Here is an 18658-nt window from a genome sequence, read left to right as displayed (position 1 = left end):
ATCTAAGGTGTTTATTAATGTGTGTGTTTGTGTTTGTACTGTATGAACAATTTGGAGATGTAGGTCCTTTTTCCTATGTGGTATGAGGTGGGCCTGATGAGTAGGAAGGGAGTATTGAGAGAAGTGACATTTTGGTTTTCTTGTCCAGTGACGTCTGGACAGGTACAGTTCTTTGCAGGAGTCCCCAGCCAAGACAGCAGTCACAGTGCTGCCTTGGGGCTGGGCTGCCTGCCTTCTCTGCAGACTCTGTCCACACCTGCTGGGTGTCTGTAGGCAGGCATATCCCCTGCTCTGGGTTCTGGGTTTCTGTCTGTACTGAGGGTGATGGAAGTTTTCATCTTCTGGGACCAACCTGGTCACAAAATGACCACCAGGAGGCGCAGCTGCTGGCCTCATCATGGGGTTCCCAGCCCAGAGATGATGTCCTTTTACAGACGCTTTCCTGCAGCAGCTGACAGAATTCCCAGAAAGGAAGCAAGTGCACCATCCTCTCCTGACCATCTTCCGTTTAAACATCGGGGTTGGAACTTCCAAGTATCCCTACTGTATCTATCTTGAGCCCAGTTCTTTTGGAGAAAGGCAAACTTCCAAAATAAGTATCAAATTATTAGATTTGGGATTTGAAGGTTAGCAAAGCCTTGTTGCTCAGGTGGGGAAGAAGAGACTTGTCCCCTGGGCTGGAACAAAGGACTGCACATTGGCTGGCAGCATTCTCAAAGAACAAAAGGGAATCTTAGCCCATGAAGATGCCCTTTCTGTGCTAGGAGGGCTGGGTGAGAAGTTCAGGCTGCTGGGTTGCCTTCTTTATTTATAGGCCCCACCCCTTGAAGATCAAGAAGTGCCAAGCATCTTTGGGCATGCTGGTGGAAGAGAAGAGAGGAAAGGGCCCACCTGCATTTACCCAGCAGGGAGGCCCTGTCTGGCTCTGCTGAGTCAGCTGTAAGACATTGGATCAAATATGCATGGCCAGATCTGTACAGTTCATTGAAGAACAGGAAAAATATCCTTTTGACCTGGGGTAGAAATGTACTTCTTAAACAAAACATCACAGGCACAACCCTTAAAGCAAAATAGTTCATAAATTTGTAAATCTTATTTGTAAGATTTCATGGACAAACTTAATGGGAGACGATATTTTTAATGCTTAAAACCAATAAGGGTTAATTTAGAAGCAGCTTTTGTAAATCATCGAGAGACAGAAGTCCTGATTTTTTTTCTTAACTCTCTCTTTTTTAAAAAATATCTTTATTTTGTTTATTTATTTTTATGTGGTGCTAAGGATGGAACCCAGTGCCTCACAGGTGCGAGGCAAGTGCTCTGCCACTGAGCCACAACCCCAGCCCAGAAGTCCTGATTTTTTTTTTTTTTTAAATCAATTTACGGAAGAGAAAACCGAAAAAGCTAATAAGTATATGAAGATATTCAAGATAATTAGATACAGATTAGATTTAAGATAATTTTCAATACACTTTAAAATCACAGTAAGATATCATCTTAGGCTTGTGAGTTTGCACCAAGTGTTGGAGGGAATGTGGAGAAAAGAAGGACCTTGTTGGGTGCTGGCAGTGAGAAGACAGGCATAGATCACCTGCAAAGCCATTGTGTTTTGTGTCTCCCCAAAACTCATGTTTAAATCTTACCCCAGACCTCAGAATGTGCCTTTCAAAGATGTAACTAAGGTAAAATAAGGTCATATGGGTGGGTCCAAATCCAACAGGGCTGGTGTCCTCATAAGAAAAGATTAGGAGGACACAGATACTGGGAAAAAACTTGTGAAGGACAAGGAAACAGCCATCAGACATCTTCATCTCAGACTTCCAGCCTCCAGAATTATGAGGAAATAAATTTCTGTCATTTAAGCCACACTGAGTGATGTTTTGTTATGGCAGCTCAGGCAGACTGATACGGCCTACCTACCGAGTTAAGTGTGCACATGCCTTATGATGTGGAAACTTCATTCCTGGTTCTATGTCTCAGTAAAACTCTTACACAGATCCTTCAGGAAGCAGGTATGGAGATAAATGTTTATGGAAGTTTTATTTTTTGATGGTGGAATGTAACCTGTACAGCATCATTGACAGATAAGCACAGGCTGCCCATGGAGCACCACGAAGCAGGCAGAAGCACTGGGTTTAGACAGAACGTCAATGTGGACGTTCACTCAGAGCTGAGTGAATAATAATTTTTATATGGCTAGTAATATATGCACAAAATGATAAAATATTTTGTAAGAATATAGGCAAAAAGAACAATAACATTCAAATGGTTGCATATAAGGCCAGAATCATGGGAATTAGATATTGGGATAATAAAGAATTAAAAAAAAAAATTGCTAGAGTCAGCAGTCAGGTTTGAGAGTCCTGGGAGGAAGAAGTGGGCCTGAATTTTTCCTGGAGTTGACATGACAAGACAGGGAAGGCCAGCCTCCGGGGCTTCCAAAGCCCTGCATGCTCCTGGATTATTTTAGCTTTCCGTGAGCAAGGGGAGGAACTGAACCAGAGGCCAGGGACTGTACTCATCAGGAGTGGTTTTCAGAGGCCATGAGGGATGCGGAAAGGGGAGAGAAGAGAGGAGGGGACTCCAGAGAGAAGAGCTGGTGAGTGGGAGCCAGTCTGGCCGCCAGGGACTCTCTCCTCCCTGGACTGAGGCCGCCTGACCAGTAGTTTCCTGGCCAAGATTCTTTCCCACAGGAGGCACTCAGCTGAAGGGCTCTCATGAGGACAGGGAACACAGCTGCTGGGGGACAGAGGTGCCTTCAAGGCTATTTCTTCCTCCCACCCCAGAAATAGCCTGTGCTAGCCATGGAGCTCAGATTGTGAGCCTGGGGTAGTGAAGCCTGAGATGGCTGGGGGTGGAAAGGGAGAAGGTGACCAAGACCACCATAGTCCTGGTAGAGAGGTTGTTTCAGGCACATTTTCTGAGGCCCCAGGGATAAGAGCAAGGGCCAGACGCATGGAACGCAGGGCCAACATTAGAATGAACTTTCTCACAGAGCGGTCCAACAGGGCTGGGGAGCAGTGAGGTCTCTACCGTAGAGGTGTACCAGCGGAGATGAGATGGGCCCCTGGAACATGTTGTTCTCATCTAGCGGACGTTGTCTTGTCCTAAATGCTGATATCTGAGGGGACGTTTGCCTATCTCCCGGAGTGCCTCCTGTTGTGTCCATCCCACGGGTGAGCCAGACGCCGGCTACAGGAAACAGCTCGTGCCAGCTCCCATTTGAAGAGTAAATATTAGTCTTTTCAAGAGCTGCCTGTTCTCTGTCACTTGGCATGGAGGACACTGAGCCGAGGGGTGAGGGGGGTAGTGGGACCTCTTGGGTCCCCATGCCTAGATGGAGTCTGTGGTCTCTTGTTACTGCTGCCATAGAGAGCTCAAGAAATACACCTCATCCCTGCTCCCAATTACTTGCCAACGAGTGAGCAGCTGAACCCCTGCCTAGGGGAGGTTCAGACCATGCTGTGGCCCCCAGCCCTAGCCTTGGCTTCTCCTTGGACACTGTCCAGCTGCTGCTGCAGAGGCAGGGGACTGGATGGTTTAAACAGGACTTCAAGATCTCAGGGCATCAGCTCTGGCATATGTGGCTTAAAATCGTCTGATTACCAAGAAGGGAAATGACCTGCTCTGCTCTATTTGAGCCCCCTGGAGAGGCCTCCTCTGAGCACCCGAACCAACAACGTAGCCCCTGATTCTAGCCTCTCATCTGCTTCTTTCCTATCTGATCTTCCTCATTTACTACCTGTCTCCACAATTATAGCTCCATGAGGGCAGGGGGCTCGGCGTTTCTCCCCACTTTACCCTTAGTGTCTAGAATTCTGCACATGGTAAGCACCCAGTAATCATTTGTTGGATGACTATCATGGTGGTGATATATTGAAAACATTTAATAGACATAAATTTCACTCCTTCACCCCCGAAAGTATATTCCTCTGAAGCTACTCCACTATGATGACCTGGGGAGGGGGGTGCCATCTCTGGAAAGGAAAAAAGGAGATGGGGGAGGGAGGGAGGAAAGCTGATGAAGAATTGGAAGGAGAATAATCTGACATCAGTATCCTGGTCTCATTATCTGAGACAACATCTTGAAGGAAGAAAATGAAAGCTGAAAATAAAAAGTGTGTATGTCCCATTCTGTATTTGGAAGACAGACCCCCAGGCAGCTTGTGCTCTGCTTTCTGGGTAAAAATGGTGGAGTATAGATTTAACTGCAAGACAGTGTGAGTGAGCGACACTAATCCACCTTTAGCTCCCAGAGGCCTGGAAGGGATCCAGAAGCTCCTGCATGCCACAGGACATGAGGAAGTTGGAATTGGTGGGCCTATCAGAGTACTGCCATGGAGGTCCTGGTGAGGGCAGGTCACACCCAGGACCGGGCGGGGCACAGCTGAGACCAGAGGGGCCTGAGGGGCCAGAAAGAGCCACAGTGGTGCTGAGTTAGCTAGGGTAAAGTGAGACCAAGCTATGAGTACCAGCAACTAACTTCAGCAGCAGGGCCAGTGTGTGTCCATGAAGACCCTCATGTGCAAGGAACGTTGGGGTCACCTATATGGGACCCTCCATCTCATATCCTTCTGGCCTATCTTTGCTGATTTTCTACTGGGGTAACCTGACAGCCCCTCACCTCAACTATGCCTCATAGCCAGCACTTTCTGCCCAGAGTTCCTCTGACGCCATGGTGTGGGATACCTACAGGAACCTGGACACTCACACATGCCTCCCCTGAAAGAGTATGGGGGTGGGTATGGGCACACCTTGAGCAATAGGTGATGGGATTCAGTGGCGCATTCTCTCCTTTTATGCCCCTCAGGAGGACAATTATGATGCATGTTCTGCCAGGTCCTCAAAGGGTCCCAGTGGCAATGAGTCCCCATTGTTCCAGCAGCGACCAGTTCAATAATTTACCTTTAGATTGGTTTTCTTCACTTCCCTGTTTCACTTTTCTCTGTTTCCTGGTCATAGACCCTGATTTCAGGGAACTGGAGTACAATACCATTTGAATCTCTGTGCTAGACATTATCTATTGTCATTAACTTCTTCTTTAGTCCCTTCCATGTTCCCCTGTTTGCATGGGCTGGCAGCCTTAAGACTATGTTTCCTGAATTGTGCAGTTTAGGCTCTGCCAGAGGGAAAAATACAGCCAAGAGAGCAGGCACAGGGAGGTGGAGGCAGCTCTTTCTGTAGGATGGTGGCTACTGGGTAGAGTCTGTGGTCTCTTGTCACTGCTGACAAGACATGAGTTTTTGTTGTTGTGGTGATTTTTTTTTTTTTTTTTTTTTTTTGCAGTAGGACACTACATTCTGTACTTTTTTGGTCATTAGTTTAATGGATGTACAATTGGGACATTTGCAATAATTTTCTGCAAGGTGGCAGCTATGGAATGTGACCATGAGTATAGAAGTGTGCTCTAACTCCATTCCTGCAAATCTTCCTATATCAAATTTCCTGCATTGCGTATCTCTGCACCAAACCCCTAGAATTTTCTGTCTCCTCACACTGAATTGTGACCATTTTGGCTCCCTCACCTCTATCACATATTTCTGAGTAGGATTAGGTGGAGTAAATCCAAAGATCACACACTTACCCAGAGCTATCCAAAAACAAGCTGAGAGCCAGACTCTGTTTCCTACTCAACAGTGATTGCCCTAACTTCCCTTATAGAACCCTGCTGTCTCTTACAGCTGGGGTTAGATATGTTCCTAATCTGGGTGTAGGATAGCATGCAGAAGGTGGGTCCTGGATAGGTTATCTTCCCTATTTTTTCTTCCTGCTGGTGGACCAGGTTCTAAGAGAACATAAAGCTTGGGACAGTGACAGCCATCTTGCATTCACAAGGGAATAGTCTTGAGGAGGAAAGCCAATACACTGAGAATGGTAGAGTGGAGAGAGAGAAAATACTAGGTCTATGACAACATTATTGAGCTGCTGAATTAGCCTGGGAACTGCCTCCTTCTCATTGGCATCACGCTGACAGGATCCTTTCTTTCTGAGGCACTAGAGGCAGACCCAGAAGTCACCAAAGTTTCTTCTATGTTGACATCCTGCAACTCAGGGATGGTGGGACCCCTGGGAACAGAACTGGGACTAAGGTGAGATAAGTGAGCAACTTGCCTCAGGTGCAGAATTAAAGAAGGTGGAAAAAACAACAATAATTCGGTAATCAAGGTATATAATGTTTTAATGCAATAGTTAAAAAATCAAAATTAATGAAAAAATACATGATGAACAAAATATCAAGATTTTAAATACAGACAGAATCAGTATTGCTAACTAGATCTGCTCTTCTTGTGTTTTCACATCAGGGCATGCCCAAGGATCTCCCCCTTCTCAATCCATACAATAGGAGAGTTAGGGTTCTGGGATGTGGAGAACAGGGTTCAAGGTCAGGCTCTACCAATGCCTTTACTGGTGATCCCAAGCATATCCCTTCCCTTCTCTGGACTTCATCTGTCATGCACGGAGGCTGGGGCTTTGCCAAGATGGCCTCCTGACCTGTCCTCCTTGTCCCCATGGCCTGTTGAAGTTACTGTCCTTCTTCCTGGGAGGCTATGTCTCCAGGGCCATTGACTCCTGGCTATTAATATCTCAACCATCCCTGGCCCAAGCAGGGTGTTTAATGACTGCCAGCTGTGGCTCCGGCCCCCTCCCCCAGGAGAGATAAGGGCAGTTCCTGTTCCCACATGGGGGGAGAAGGGGGACGCTGGGTCACTGCTCATTAAAACAGGCCCTGGGCAAGCAGTGGAAATGTCAGAGCTGATTCTGACTCCTCACCCCACCCCTGCCCAGCACACTGGATGGGGTGCCTAGGGGTACATACCCCTGCACATGCTCCCTCACCATGGCCATCCAGGTTTCTGCCTCCTCAGGTCCTGATTTCAAAAGTTTTGGGGCTTCTCCCCAGATTGTGCCACAGACAATATATTCAGCATGTCCCAAACCAGGTCATCCTCTCTCCAGCCCTTTTTCCTCCCTTGCCTGGTTGATGAACTGGAAACCTTCCCCAGATCTGCCCCTTGGGCCCTTTTCAGCAGCTAGAGTGGCCTACTCCAAATTCCCTGTCTTCCCCTAAACCTCATTTGTGAACCCTCCCCTTTGTCTTGATAGAGCTCCCAGCATCTGCTCACCTGGATTTAGGTGTCCCTGGCACCCAAAAAGTCTATGGATTCGGAGATCCCTACCTAGTCCTTAGAGACCACCTTAGTGTCACCTCAACTAAAAAACTGTCCTCCATCAATTCTGCTGGCAGACCAGACACCTTCGTTGGATAGCCTGTGCCCTGGAGTGGCAAGAATTACCCACATGGTGGCCTCTCCGGCAGAGGGGATTGCAGCTCTCTGGGCTGGGATGGTGGGGGCGTCTTGACTAACCTGAGCTAAGTGGCCTTTGAGTTCAGAGTCTGGGGTCAGGGCTCAGTAGGGAACCAGAGTCTAGCCTGTAGCCAACCAAAGGCTGGGGCTCTTAAGCTGGGTCAGAGGCATGGTTCATGTATGGTAGAGGTTAGGGGCTTGGTCTGAGGGCCAGGCCCTGTGTCTCCTTAATCCCAGACTAAACCTGAGGACCAGTCTTGTGGTTATACAATTTCCTTTTTTTTTTTTTTTTTGTATCTCACTCTGAATAGAGCTCAGGACAGAGTCCTCCTTTCTGGGTCACTTGGCCTCCTGAAGAAGGACCTGCATGGGGATATTGAGGACAGCCTTGGTGAAGTCCTTGAAGCACCCACCAGGTGGCAATAGAGATGAGTTAGCCTGGCTTGACAGTTGCCTGACCAGGCAGGAGAGGGACTTGGGAACTAGGGTAACCCGAGAGGTGAAGGGAGAAGTTCCCGCTCTACTTCATGGTTGTTCTCAGCCTGGGGTCGGTCTGTGTTTTCTAGGCCTTTCACCTGAGACTGTATCAGCTTCTCCCCAGCTGGAATGCTCAGCACTCTGCTTCTCACCTCCTGTTACCTCTCTGAACAGGACCCCAATTCACTTCTCACTTTGATTGTCCACATCTTGGGTCTCTCTTCTTAGTTCACTCTCTACCTTCTTGGATAATAACTGCTTTCCCCTCCAGGCTTCCCTGCCTTACCCTGAAGCCAAGAGAGGATTTCAGGCACTGTGGTGAATGGCCCAGGTCCATCTCTGCATGGGGCTCCTCCTGACCTTCACACAACTCAAGCAGTCAATAGGGTTCTCTCATTTGGTGGGATACATCTTGGGATGTTACTGAACAGGACGGGCTTTATAGAAAGCCTGTAGGCAGATCTGAGCCTTTGCCAGTCCTTTCTGACCTCTTTTTACCAGTTTGGCATCTGTCACTGGCTCTTCCAGCAAGACAAGCTCTTTGCAAATTTGCAGAGGTGGAACCCAAAGAGGTCAGCTTGGGCAACAGCTTTGGAGGTATCTCTTGCTGACAGATGTCATACTGTCTCTGTGTCTAAGCCTTTCTGTTAGTCAGAATACTGTCTCTGTTCCCTGTCTCATGTTGGTGTCATTTATTCTGTTCTCTATCTGCTCTTGGCTGAACCCTAGGTAATGGTTATATAAAATGGATTGCCTGTGCCCTGGAGTGGCAAGAATTATCCATATATTTCATGTTTCCTCCTTGTTTTCCGGAATGACTGTGGCCTGTGAAATTTTGCCATTTCTAGGATCATGGGCAGCTCTGTCAGCTGTATTATATTCGTCCAAGACTAAAATGGTCTCCCCTTGGCTAGATTTGGGGGGTGAGAGTCACAATGTGGATGTGTAATAACTTTATTGCACTCAGAAGAAGAGAGAGGATACAACTCAAAAAGTGATTTGAAATCCCTCAAAATTTGTGCTCCTCACACAGAAACATGGGATTCCTGTCAAAAGCCAGAGGGATGGAGGCATCTGGCTTCACCTCTCTTTGGAGTAGGGGGAGATGCTGCAAATAAGAAGCCAGGCCACATGGGAACAACAATACCAGGGGGAACCAAGCCAATTAAAGTCAACATTTATTGTTGCATGAGCCTGTTGCAGTCGGAAGGGATTTTCCAGCACAGGCTTGGATGAGAAGCTGCGTGGCCACATGGGTGAATGACAGACATAGTATACTCTGACCACCAGACTGTTGTGTCGAGACACATGGGCTAGAGGACTCAGCCACAGTCCATGAAGGTTGGGGTAGTGATGGGGATTCAGGAATAATGGCAATAACAATATCAGTGGTAATACAAAAAGCCAAGAGGATTTAGCTGGTTACAATACATAAAAAGGTAGTAAAGTAAGAGTCTGTGTTTTCACTTCTCCATCAGCCAGATCTGAGTTCAATTCCTGTCTATAAGACAGGGTGAGATACCTGCTCTCTCTGAGAGAGAGAGTCTCCCATCTGTGAAATTGGGAGATTAATTCCTGCCTGGCTGAGTTGATGTGAGGATTAAAGGGCCCATGAGTGCGCATCTCTGAGCCTAGTTCAATAGTTGGCACATAGGTGAGCAGCCAAGGAGAAAAGATCTTGAATGCTTTGGTTGTGCGTAAGGCTGGTGTGACTGATCCTACTTTATAGATGAAGCCACGGAAGCTTGGAGAGCAGGTGGGCTTAGTGTTAGGTCTCAGCATTTGACGATGCAGTCTCCTTCCTTCCCAAGGCCCCAGAGTTCCTCAGTCCTTGGGTTGCATTGCCCAACCTGATAGATGCTGGAACCCACTCCACTTCAGTGGGTCTCACAAAGATAGCTGTGCTCCCCAAACACAAACTCCAAACCACAATCTTATCTGCCCGAGGTAGAGAAACTCACTCACCTGGAGAGATGGCAGGTAAGAGGGCACCGGGGAGGTGGGGGGCACTGCCTCTTCAGGAAGATGCCTGAAGGGCAATGCTTAACTTAAAGGAATTTGACTGCAGTGGTGGAATTTCAGGCATCATAAGGGTTGTGGTGGCGGGTGATCTGTAGGGACAAAACCTCTTCGCCCTCAGATGTCAAAAACTTTGAGGATGGGTAGTTTCTTTGCTCCGATTGGATTCGTCAGAAAAGACCACGGGAGCAATCGGGAGGGGAGTATGCACATTTCTTGCCTTTGATCCGCAGGGTCCCTTTGGAGGAGGAAGGAGTCTGATGATATTTCCATGGCATCCTCCAGGGGAGGAGCTCCCAGCTCTCCAGTCCACGTAGAAGTGCTTGCAGAGGTGCAAAAGTTCTCCAGGAGTGTTTGAACAGGGCTCCAGGGCAGCCTTCCAGCCTCAGCCTGTGGCTGCCCACGTTTGGGCAGGCCTCTGTCCGGGTGCCGGCCAGGTTGGGTATGAAGAGGCTGAAGGGGCGGCCTTGGTTCCCCGGGCCTGGGGTGATCAGACCAGGGAGACTTCGGCCTGGAAGCTGGAGGAGCGGCGCGCGCTGGGGCTGACGCGGGTCAGCATAGAGACTTGCGTGCTGCACGTGGCGCCGCTGCTGCCTCCCCATGGGTTCTGGTGTTTGGGGTTCCATCCCAGAACGCCCTGCAGGTGCCAGCGTCGCCACTTCCGCCGCAGCTCAGCCTGCACCTAGGAGAGGGGAGGGTGGTCAGGCCCGCCACTTTGGAGCTTTCTCCACTCCACGGGCCAATTCTGCTGTTGTCTATTTAGGGTGCTGAGCCAACCAGTCATATCCTCTTTGGAAGTCTAAATTGAGACACCCAGATGCTGTTTCTCGGGCTGTGCAGAGTTGGGAACGTTTTGGGGCCAGGATCAAATCAGGACCTTGGAGTGGGGGGAGGTGGGAGGCAAAGAGGATCACAGAATGCAGCCTAGACTGCAATGGTGGAATTTCAGGCACCATAAGGGTGCTGACTGGGGGTGGCTGTACCCGGGTTCTTCCCATCGCTGCACTCCAACTCACTGGAGCTCATCCATGAGGATGTCCGTGCTCTGTAGCCAGGACTCCACAGCAACTCCAACTTCCCTCGCTGCCCCCCCCCCCCCACTCAACTCTGTATACAGCCAACTAGATGCCTCTCCAACTCTGCTGAGCACGGCAATCAGCCCTGAACCCAGAGGAAAGGGTTAAAATGCAGATTCTAGGTCAGCATGTCTGGGGTGGTCTCAGAGATCTGCATTTTAACAGGTTTTAGGTTGATCCAGTTGCTAATAGTCTAATAATGAGGTTTAACCTGTTCTTGCTCTGCATATAGCCCATCACTGTTAATGGACCCTGGTTCTCAAGGTCTAGGAAGGACTTACCTCTCCATTGAGAAAGCAGTAGAGGATGGCCACCACAAAACCCTGGGGAGGAAGGGGACAGCATAAGTGAGGTGGACAGATAGCAGGAACTCCCAGCCCCACCCCACCTTTGGCCTCACACACTCCCTGTGTTCTTCTGGTTAAGGAAAGGACTAAGCAACAAAGTAGATGCTCAACCAACACTTATCACAATAAGACTGGAGTTCAGTGGCAAGAGCCCAAGAGTCCAGGTTGAAATCCCTTAAAGCCCTAAGAAGAATGCATCCTGAAGTCAAAGGTTCATACCTGGAAAGATCCCACGACGAGCTCAAAGACCATTTTCACTTCAGCCTTAAAGTTGTCTGGGAAGAAGGCAAACATGATGTAGTGCACTCCAAACAGGGGGATCAGCAGGAGCGTGGACTTGGCCAGCCTCCTGGGGACAGGGAGGACCAGCTGTGGGCAGGTGTGTCTACTCATGTGGATACCATAGGGCCTGGTGTGGGGTTGCTGAGGCATGACATATGCAAACAAGGCGAGGAGGGACTGCTGGCTCCCCTGCATGTCATACCCACATCTGTTCCTGTCCTAGATCTGCATTGCCACTGCCCTCATGCCCTTGGCCTCCAAGCCTGGAGGACAGCATGAGAGAGAAAGTCCCTCTATTCTCACCCTTACAGAGAAGAGATTATAAAGGAGAGGACAGTGTGGATGATGTGTAAGTGTGGGATTTCAGCTACTAGGGAAATGTTCTCAGGCAACAAGAGATCCTGGTTCTCCCTCTCCTGGTCTTTGGTTTCTCCAATCTATACAATTAGTTAAATGTATGCACAACACAGTCAAGTAACAGAGTTGGGGGCCTACTGTAAACTCAGAAGTGCTTTGGGTGCTATAAAACAGTGCATTTTCCTTATTGGGAATGAGGACATCTGGGAGGAAAATCTTTCCAGCTGTAGTGCCATAGGTCCAAGGCCCCTTGGGAGTATGGCGAGTGCCCAAGTTTATGCCTGGTCACTAGGGTTACTCAGTACAGCTCTCTGTCTTCAGCTTTTCTGCTGTGTCCACCTCTCCAGGAGTTGCCATCTTCCCTGGGATTGCACCCCTTTCCCGCACTCCCCCACCTCTGCACACCAATGCACACGTTCCCAGTATGCTTCTCTCATGTTGCTAAGGACCAACTCCTTCTTCACCAGTGCTCAGCAGGGTCAGCATTCACTCTAAATTCTCTCCTCTCTTCCATGGCACAGGGCTCATTCTGTACCAGTTGACCTCACAGCTGGTCCAGGCAGTGTGAGCCCATGGTTTCCTGGATGAGGGAAGTCTGGGAAGAGGTTGGTAGGGGTTGTCTCTGCCCCTATCTTTCCTCTCCCGGAAGTCAGTCCAGGGGGGAGGGGCTATCCTGGGTCTGAGGTCCCCCAGTAACCTGGGAGCAGAGGAGCTGGCCTTACCCCCTCCCACTCCTTCCTGGGCTTGGCTCCCACCCATGCAAGGATCCAGAGCACTGCCCACCCTTCCTTGGCCACAAACCTATCCTTCACTGAGGCTGACAGATGGAGGCTTTCTTTAAATTGAAGGCTTATGGGGAGGTGGAGAGTGGGAGCTGACAGCCCCTCCTCGGGGAGCGCCATCTCCAGCTCTTGCCACCCCTTCTGCCTGATGACAGCTGTTCCCATCCCATCTATCTCACCCACACGGACCTGGCCAGGCCCAGCTCAGATTCTTTCCCTCAGATTCAAGCCCATTTGCATGTTGGGGGAAATGAGGCTCCACGGGCAGAGGAGAGGGTGAGCGTGCACAACCGGATGTGCTGCTCCTCAGCAGATTGCAGACCCTCACTGGGCCTTCCCTTCTTCAAAAGGAGGGGATGCTCCACCTACACGCTTGGCAGGCAGGAGAGGACGCGGTCACACCAGGGACGTGAGTCTTAAGTCTCATCAGAGAGAATCACACGATTCCAGAATAGAATCCTAAATCCAGCAGCTCGTGACATTAGAGCTGGAATCTGGAGCCACAGCATCACAATGTCGAAAGAAAAGCCGGGCCAAGAACATTCTAAGATCCCAGGACCAGAAATCCCATGTGGCACTGCCAGCTTTGTCTTGTCTGCACAGCACGGATGCTCAATCTCCTGTTCCTGTCTCTGGGCATGCAGACCCTACTCACCTTCCCAAAGCCCTTTTCATATTTTCACATTTCTTTATTTCTGCTTTTCAATCCTGTTGCTCCAATAAAAACCTGCCTCTGTCTCTAGTCCTCGCAAGCACAGGGAACAGCCCTCATGCCTTTCCAAGCAAGGAACATATTTACTGTCCCATGGACATGATTCCCCTTTCTCCCTGCCTATGATCATGTGATCCCGAGCCCTGGAGAGCAGTTTTACAGGGGATTGTGTGGACACATGAGATGATGCATGGAGATCCCTTAGTACATGTAAATTGCAGATGTCCTTATTATAATACTGAGTCTGAACATGGCTGTCACACTGGTAGACTGGGGACTCCCCTAGGGCTTTCATCTGCCATGCATTTATTGCACCCCTTTTCTGTACCATGCACATGCCAGGGACTGGGTACACAGTACGAACAAGACACAGGTTATCTCTGTCCTCTTGAGCTCTGTGGCTTGACAACGATGTGTACCTGGGAACGACGCCAGGTGAGCTAGTGGAGAAGAAGCAGACAAGGGATTCTGAGGGCAGCCTGGTGAGGTGGGCAGGAAAAGGGACACTGGTAGGCTGAGCCAGGCCATGGAATGAAGGTGGGCAAGAGCAATGTGGCTTTTTTGGTGACTCTGGAGGTTTGGGGACAGGGGTTCTTCAAGGGGATGCAAGGGGATTTGAGGGCTGGGGTGAGAGGAGGTAGGGGACAAGAGCACTGGGCCCACACTCACGAGTATGGACTGCTGTCATTCTTCCCGATATCGGGGGGTCGCAGTTTCTGAACCAGGATTCGGATGATGCAAATAAACAGGACGAAGTTCACCTGGTGGAATGGGGACCTGGCGGTTGGTCACTCAGAGAGGGGATGTTTCGTCTTCCAGGCTGATGGCCTGTCTGGGGTTCTGCTGCCCCTCACTAGCTCTTCCCTCTTTGGGGTGGTCATCTGGGACCTCTACTTCACATCTCTAATGACCGTGCCTCCCAACCCATTTACTCTAGGGGAAGAGCTGGGGGCATGGAGATCGGATGACCCCATATCAGGCAGTGGGAAGCCTACAGTTGAGCTCTGACCTGACACGAATTTCCTGTGTGACCTGAGGGAAGTTGCCCTTCCAATCTGGGTCTGAGTTTCTCCAACTCCACGGGGTGGGAGGAAGCCTTACCAAGATGGAGGTGAGGATGGGGGCCTTTATGATCCACCACAATGAGGAGTTGATGGTGTCCCAGCACCTGATTAGAGTATGAGCAGGGGAACAAGAGATTGTCCTCAGTCCCAGAGAGTCAGCAGTCACCCCCACTGTCCCTGGCTTTGCCCCAAGCCCTAGAGACAATGGGCCCAGAGTCTGTTCTTCCCTCCAACCTCCCCTCTGGGGGACACTGTCCACCTGCCATTCCACCCAGGGGATCTCACCCAAGTGATGGAAGCCGAGGGGTGGGGGCAGGGTGACCGCTCACCCATAATCCTCAAACTGGATCCTGATGATGGTCCACACCATGGTGAATGTGCTGGGCACCCCTGTCAGGGACAAAGGAGAGAGAAAGAGAGGAGAGGGCACAGGAAGCAAGGGTAGAAGAACCGAGGGAGAGATTTAGGGCAAAGAACCAGAGAGAAGGGGGTGAGAGAAAAGGGTGTGGTTCAGGGCTGCTGTCTGTGGTTGCAAGGGGTTTTCCTTGTGCAAAGATGCTCAAGGTGGCAAAGTTGTGTGTCCATAGGGCTGTGTCCCACCGTGAGGGACAGTCTTTTTCTAATTTTGATAGGCATCTTGCAGATTAGCAGTGGCTCTGCATGTGACAGTGACTAAAGAGAAAATGGAAAGCTGATCTGTCCCTCAGAGTTACCCCAGTTGCATCTGCAGCCTAAGGGCTCCTGTCCCAGGGTCAGATATTCCAGTAACTTTTATTATCCTTGGTCAAGATCCTTGTAGGCAGCAACTAAGACTGTGGGTTGGGCTGGCACCCTCCCCCAGTGAACTTCCCAGGCCTTGCCCCCTCTGTTCCCAGCCTGACAGCCCTCCCTGGTACCATACCCCAGCCGATGAGTATGTACCCCCAGAAGTACTTCCGCTCGGAGAAGAAGGAGACGGCAAGCAGGGTATGCAGGTAGAGGCCCTCCACCAGCAGCCAGAAGAAGTTGGCCATGACACAGTACTGGAAAAAGACCACGGCTGCCTTACAGCCCACCTGCAGGGAGGAGAAAAAGGGGGTTCATTAGGGCTAGCAGGGATCCCTTATTACCCATAATTCTGCTCAGGGGCAGGGACAAACAAGTTGTGGCCTAGCTAACTTAATCTCTTTGTTGTTTTAGAATGTACCTGGTGATTTTCCCACCATTCCTGATTTTAGATCATCTGATGCTTTGAGATAAATTAGCAATTCTTTTTGGGGGGTGGGTCCCAGGATTGAACTCAGGGGCACTCGACCACTGAGCCATATCCCTAGCCCTATTTTGTATTTTATTTAGAGACAAGATCTCACTGAAGCACTTTTGCTGAGGTTGGCTTTGAACTCAAGATCTTCCTGCCTCAGTCTTCTGAGCTGCTGAGATTATAGGTTTACGCCACTGCACCCAGCAAGTCAGCAATTTTAATTGTCCATCCATTTACGCACCCATTAGACATTTGTCACCAAGTCATCTGTTCATCTGCTATCCATGCATTCATCTATCATCTATTCATCTTCCCCACCATCAATCCATTCCCTCACTTGCCTATATCTCTCTCCATTCATCTACCAACCTTACCCACTTACCCAGCTAGCCATCCTTTCACCTATCCATCCACCCATCAACCCACTCATGCATCCATTCCTCCACCTGCCTACCCTCCTACCCCTCACCCATCATCTCTTCAATCTTCCTTACTTAATCCATCTCTCTTTCTGCCCATGGACCCATTTACCATTTACCCATTCACCCACCATCCCATCCCCTTCCCATCCTCTGTCCCCACGCATTCATCTTATTCCAATTAGGACTGAAAGTAGCTGGGAGAAATATGAGGGCAAAGTCTTGCTTGAGTTTTCAGGAGTCTACTGACTGCCTGGGGGTGCAGGCTGTGGACTGTGGAGTGGGGCCAAGGAAGTGTGGAGGAGAGACTGGGACTGAGAAGAAGGTAGAGGAGAAAGAAGTAGAAATGAGCAAAAGAAAAAGAGGGAAGGGGTGGCCATTTCTCTGGGGGCCAATGGAGCTACTGGATGAATGGGTTCCCCAGGGAGGTAAGGACAATGAAGGAGTCAGGGAGACCCTTGAGTAGAGCAATCAGTGGATTCTGGGTGGCCCATCTGGCATGACTGGAAAGTCTTCTGGGCCTTTTGTCCCCTCCCAGAAACAGTCTCTATTTCAGATGAAACCAAGATGCTTGTGAGCCAGGGCTTAAAGCTACCCTTCTCTTCTACTTCCTTGTACCCAGAATATAGGTTCCCACCCTTCTTTCTCATTCCCTTGGTTTTGAGATATCCTCAGAGAGGAGCTTCATATTCCCTCCCTAGGGATGGGAAGTCCTTCCTTAGGCCACATTTCTGTCCCTCCAGCTGCAAGGTGTGCTTGCTTCCCTACCTTTCCCCATCATTAGCTTTACAACAAGCATACTCAGTTCTTTAACAGGACAATTTTCTGTGCTTTTCCTTAGCCATAGAAAAGTTTCCCAGGGCTGCTAATAAAATGAACTGGGAAGACAGTTTTCACAATTATCCTCAGCAAGTGTGCTGGAGGCCACAGGCTGCTCCCCAGGCTCTGAGGTCCCTACTGCACTTGGTCCCCACCTTGTGAAATGAACATTGGGTTTTCTTCCCTTCTTCTTGAGATACCTGAGATTCCACCATCATAGGTTCATTCCTTGGGGGAAGGTATTGCTGACTCTTGATATTAGGGACTTTCTCTTGGATCACTCACGAAACAATGAGTCCTTGATCACAAGGGACGGGGACAGAGCTAGGGCTACTCTCAAGCTCTCTGTCCCAGGACAGGGACACCCAGAGAGGGGTCTTTGGCCCAGAATCACTTGGAGTGACTAGCAATTAGCGACTAGCAATTAGTTCCCTAGAGGCTCCCTTAACCTCCCCTCCACAGGAAGGTCCAGAACTAGACCGAGGGCAGGGGAAGAACAGAAGAGGAAGGCTTCAGAACAGTGTTTGGATGGAGTCCAGATGGCAAGAGGAGAGGGTGGGGAGTAGGAAGGGTGGCACGGTGAGCAGAGCCCTGTTGCAGATGGCAGAGGATGGAGTTGGAGGAATCTTGGAAGTTCTTGTGCAGATGGGGAAACTAAGGCAGGGAATTTTCAAGGCCAACAGAATGTTAGCAGTGGAGGTAGGGTGTAGGCCCTAGGCTGTGGCTGTGAGATGTTCTGCTTTCCACCTGTGTTGCTCACTGGCAGGAAAGGTCTGTAGGGTGCTGGGAGAGGAGTGAGATTTGAGGAGCTATTAAGGAGTTGGGTAGAGGGGTTGGCCATTCCTGGAGAGAAAGACAGAGTGAGAAAGAAGAGGGAAGGAGGGCAGGGTAGGAGGAGGGAGGGAGAGGGAAGGGAGAGGAGAGAAGTAGGGAGGAAGAGGAGATTCACATGATTAAAGATGAAGGCAAGACTGAGGGAGCGGGCCAGGGCAGAGTCCTCACCGAGCCCTCAGAACAGTGGTCTGAGTTCCCGCTGTCGAAGAGGGCCAAGTCTTTGATGAAGACGGCAGCAGCCCTCAGGATGAAGGATACGAAGAGATGCGTGTGGATGTAGTTCCGCGTGCAGTGGAGCTTCCTGCATGGGGCAGGCAGATTAAGGGAGGCTGGAAAGACCTCGGACACTCATCCCAGCCAACATGGACCTGTGCTCTGATTAAAGGGGTGGGGCTGAGAAGCATGTGGGCTCTAGAGTACAGGTCTGGCCTCCAAGGGGGTCCCATCCCAAACTTCATGGGGCCCAACTTCATGAACCCCACTCTTTTGTGCATCCAAGGAGCCTCAGCCAGGGTGTACCCAACCTCTGGTGCCATATCTACAGCTATAGGCCATCCTGTGGGTGACTTAGGCTGCAGCAGATGGCACATCTTGACCACCTGCCATCCAGAGGAGGCTGGCCTCTGAGGAGGGCTGGGACAGGGACTGTGAACTAGCTTGGGGTTTGACAGTGCAGAGGCTGGGCTCAACCATGGGAATGATACTCGTTGGGACTGCTTTGAGGCCTAATGCCCAGACGGGGTCTTACCTGAACAGGCTCAAAATTGCGGTGGCGATCAGAAGCGTGGCAAGGGACAGGCTGTAGCCGATAGTGTAGCCAGTCTTCACGGAGTGGTAGAACATTGTCTGCTGCTGCTGGAGGGAGGCAGGCAAGGATCTTGGGTCGGGGGCAAGGTGGGCTCACCTAGGGGCTCTACACTCTGCCT

The 18658-nt window shown here is 50.1% G+C and overlaps 1 protein-coding gene across 3 annotated transcripts in view; it reads right to left on the bottom strand.

Moving 5' to 3' along the window:
• Window positions 1-10290: 10290 nt before the first annotated feature.
• Vipr1 (vasoactive intestinal peptide receptor 1) overlaps window positions 10291-18658 on the bottom strand; it is a 41301-nt gene continuing 32933 nt past the window's right edge. Inside the window, exons 5-13 of one of the 3 annotated variants that reach the window (XM_076869354.2) lie at window positions 18481-18587; window positions 17901-18033; window positions 15322-15475; window positions 14750-14810; window positions 14458-14524; window positions 14026-14117; window positions 11443-11572; window positions 11158-11199; window positions 10291-10482 (exon numbers count right to left, since the gene is read on the bottom strand). In XM_076869354.2, coding sequence (XP_076725469.1) covers window positions 10291-10482; window positions 11158-11199; window positions 11443-11572; window positions 14026-14117; window positions 14458-14524; window positions 14750-14810; window positions 15322-15475; window positions 17901-18033; window positions 18481-18587 — 978 coding nt within the window. The remainder of the gene's footprint in view (window positions 10483-11157; window positions 11200-11442; window positions 11573-14025; window positions 14118-14457; window positions 14525-14749; window positions 14811-15321; window positions 15476-17900; window positions 18034-18480; window positions 18588-18658) is intronic. The other 2 variants (XM_076869364.2, XM_076869373.2) reach the window with 2 other exon arrangements.

The sequence above is a fragment of the Callospermophilus lateralis genome, chromosome 1 (genome assembly GCF_048772815.1).
Source record: "Callospermophilus lateralis isolate mCalLat2 chromosome 1, mCalLat2.hap1, whole genome shotgun sequence".
Classification (NCBI taxonomy): domain Eukaryota; kingdom Metazoa; phylum Chordata; class Mammalia; order Rodentia; family Sciuridae; genus Callospermophilus; species Callospermophilus lateralis.
Note: the sequence above shows the minus strand (reverse complement) of the source record. Positions and strands in the feature narration are given on the sequence as shown.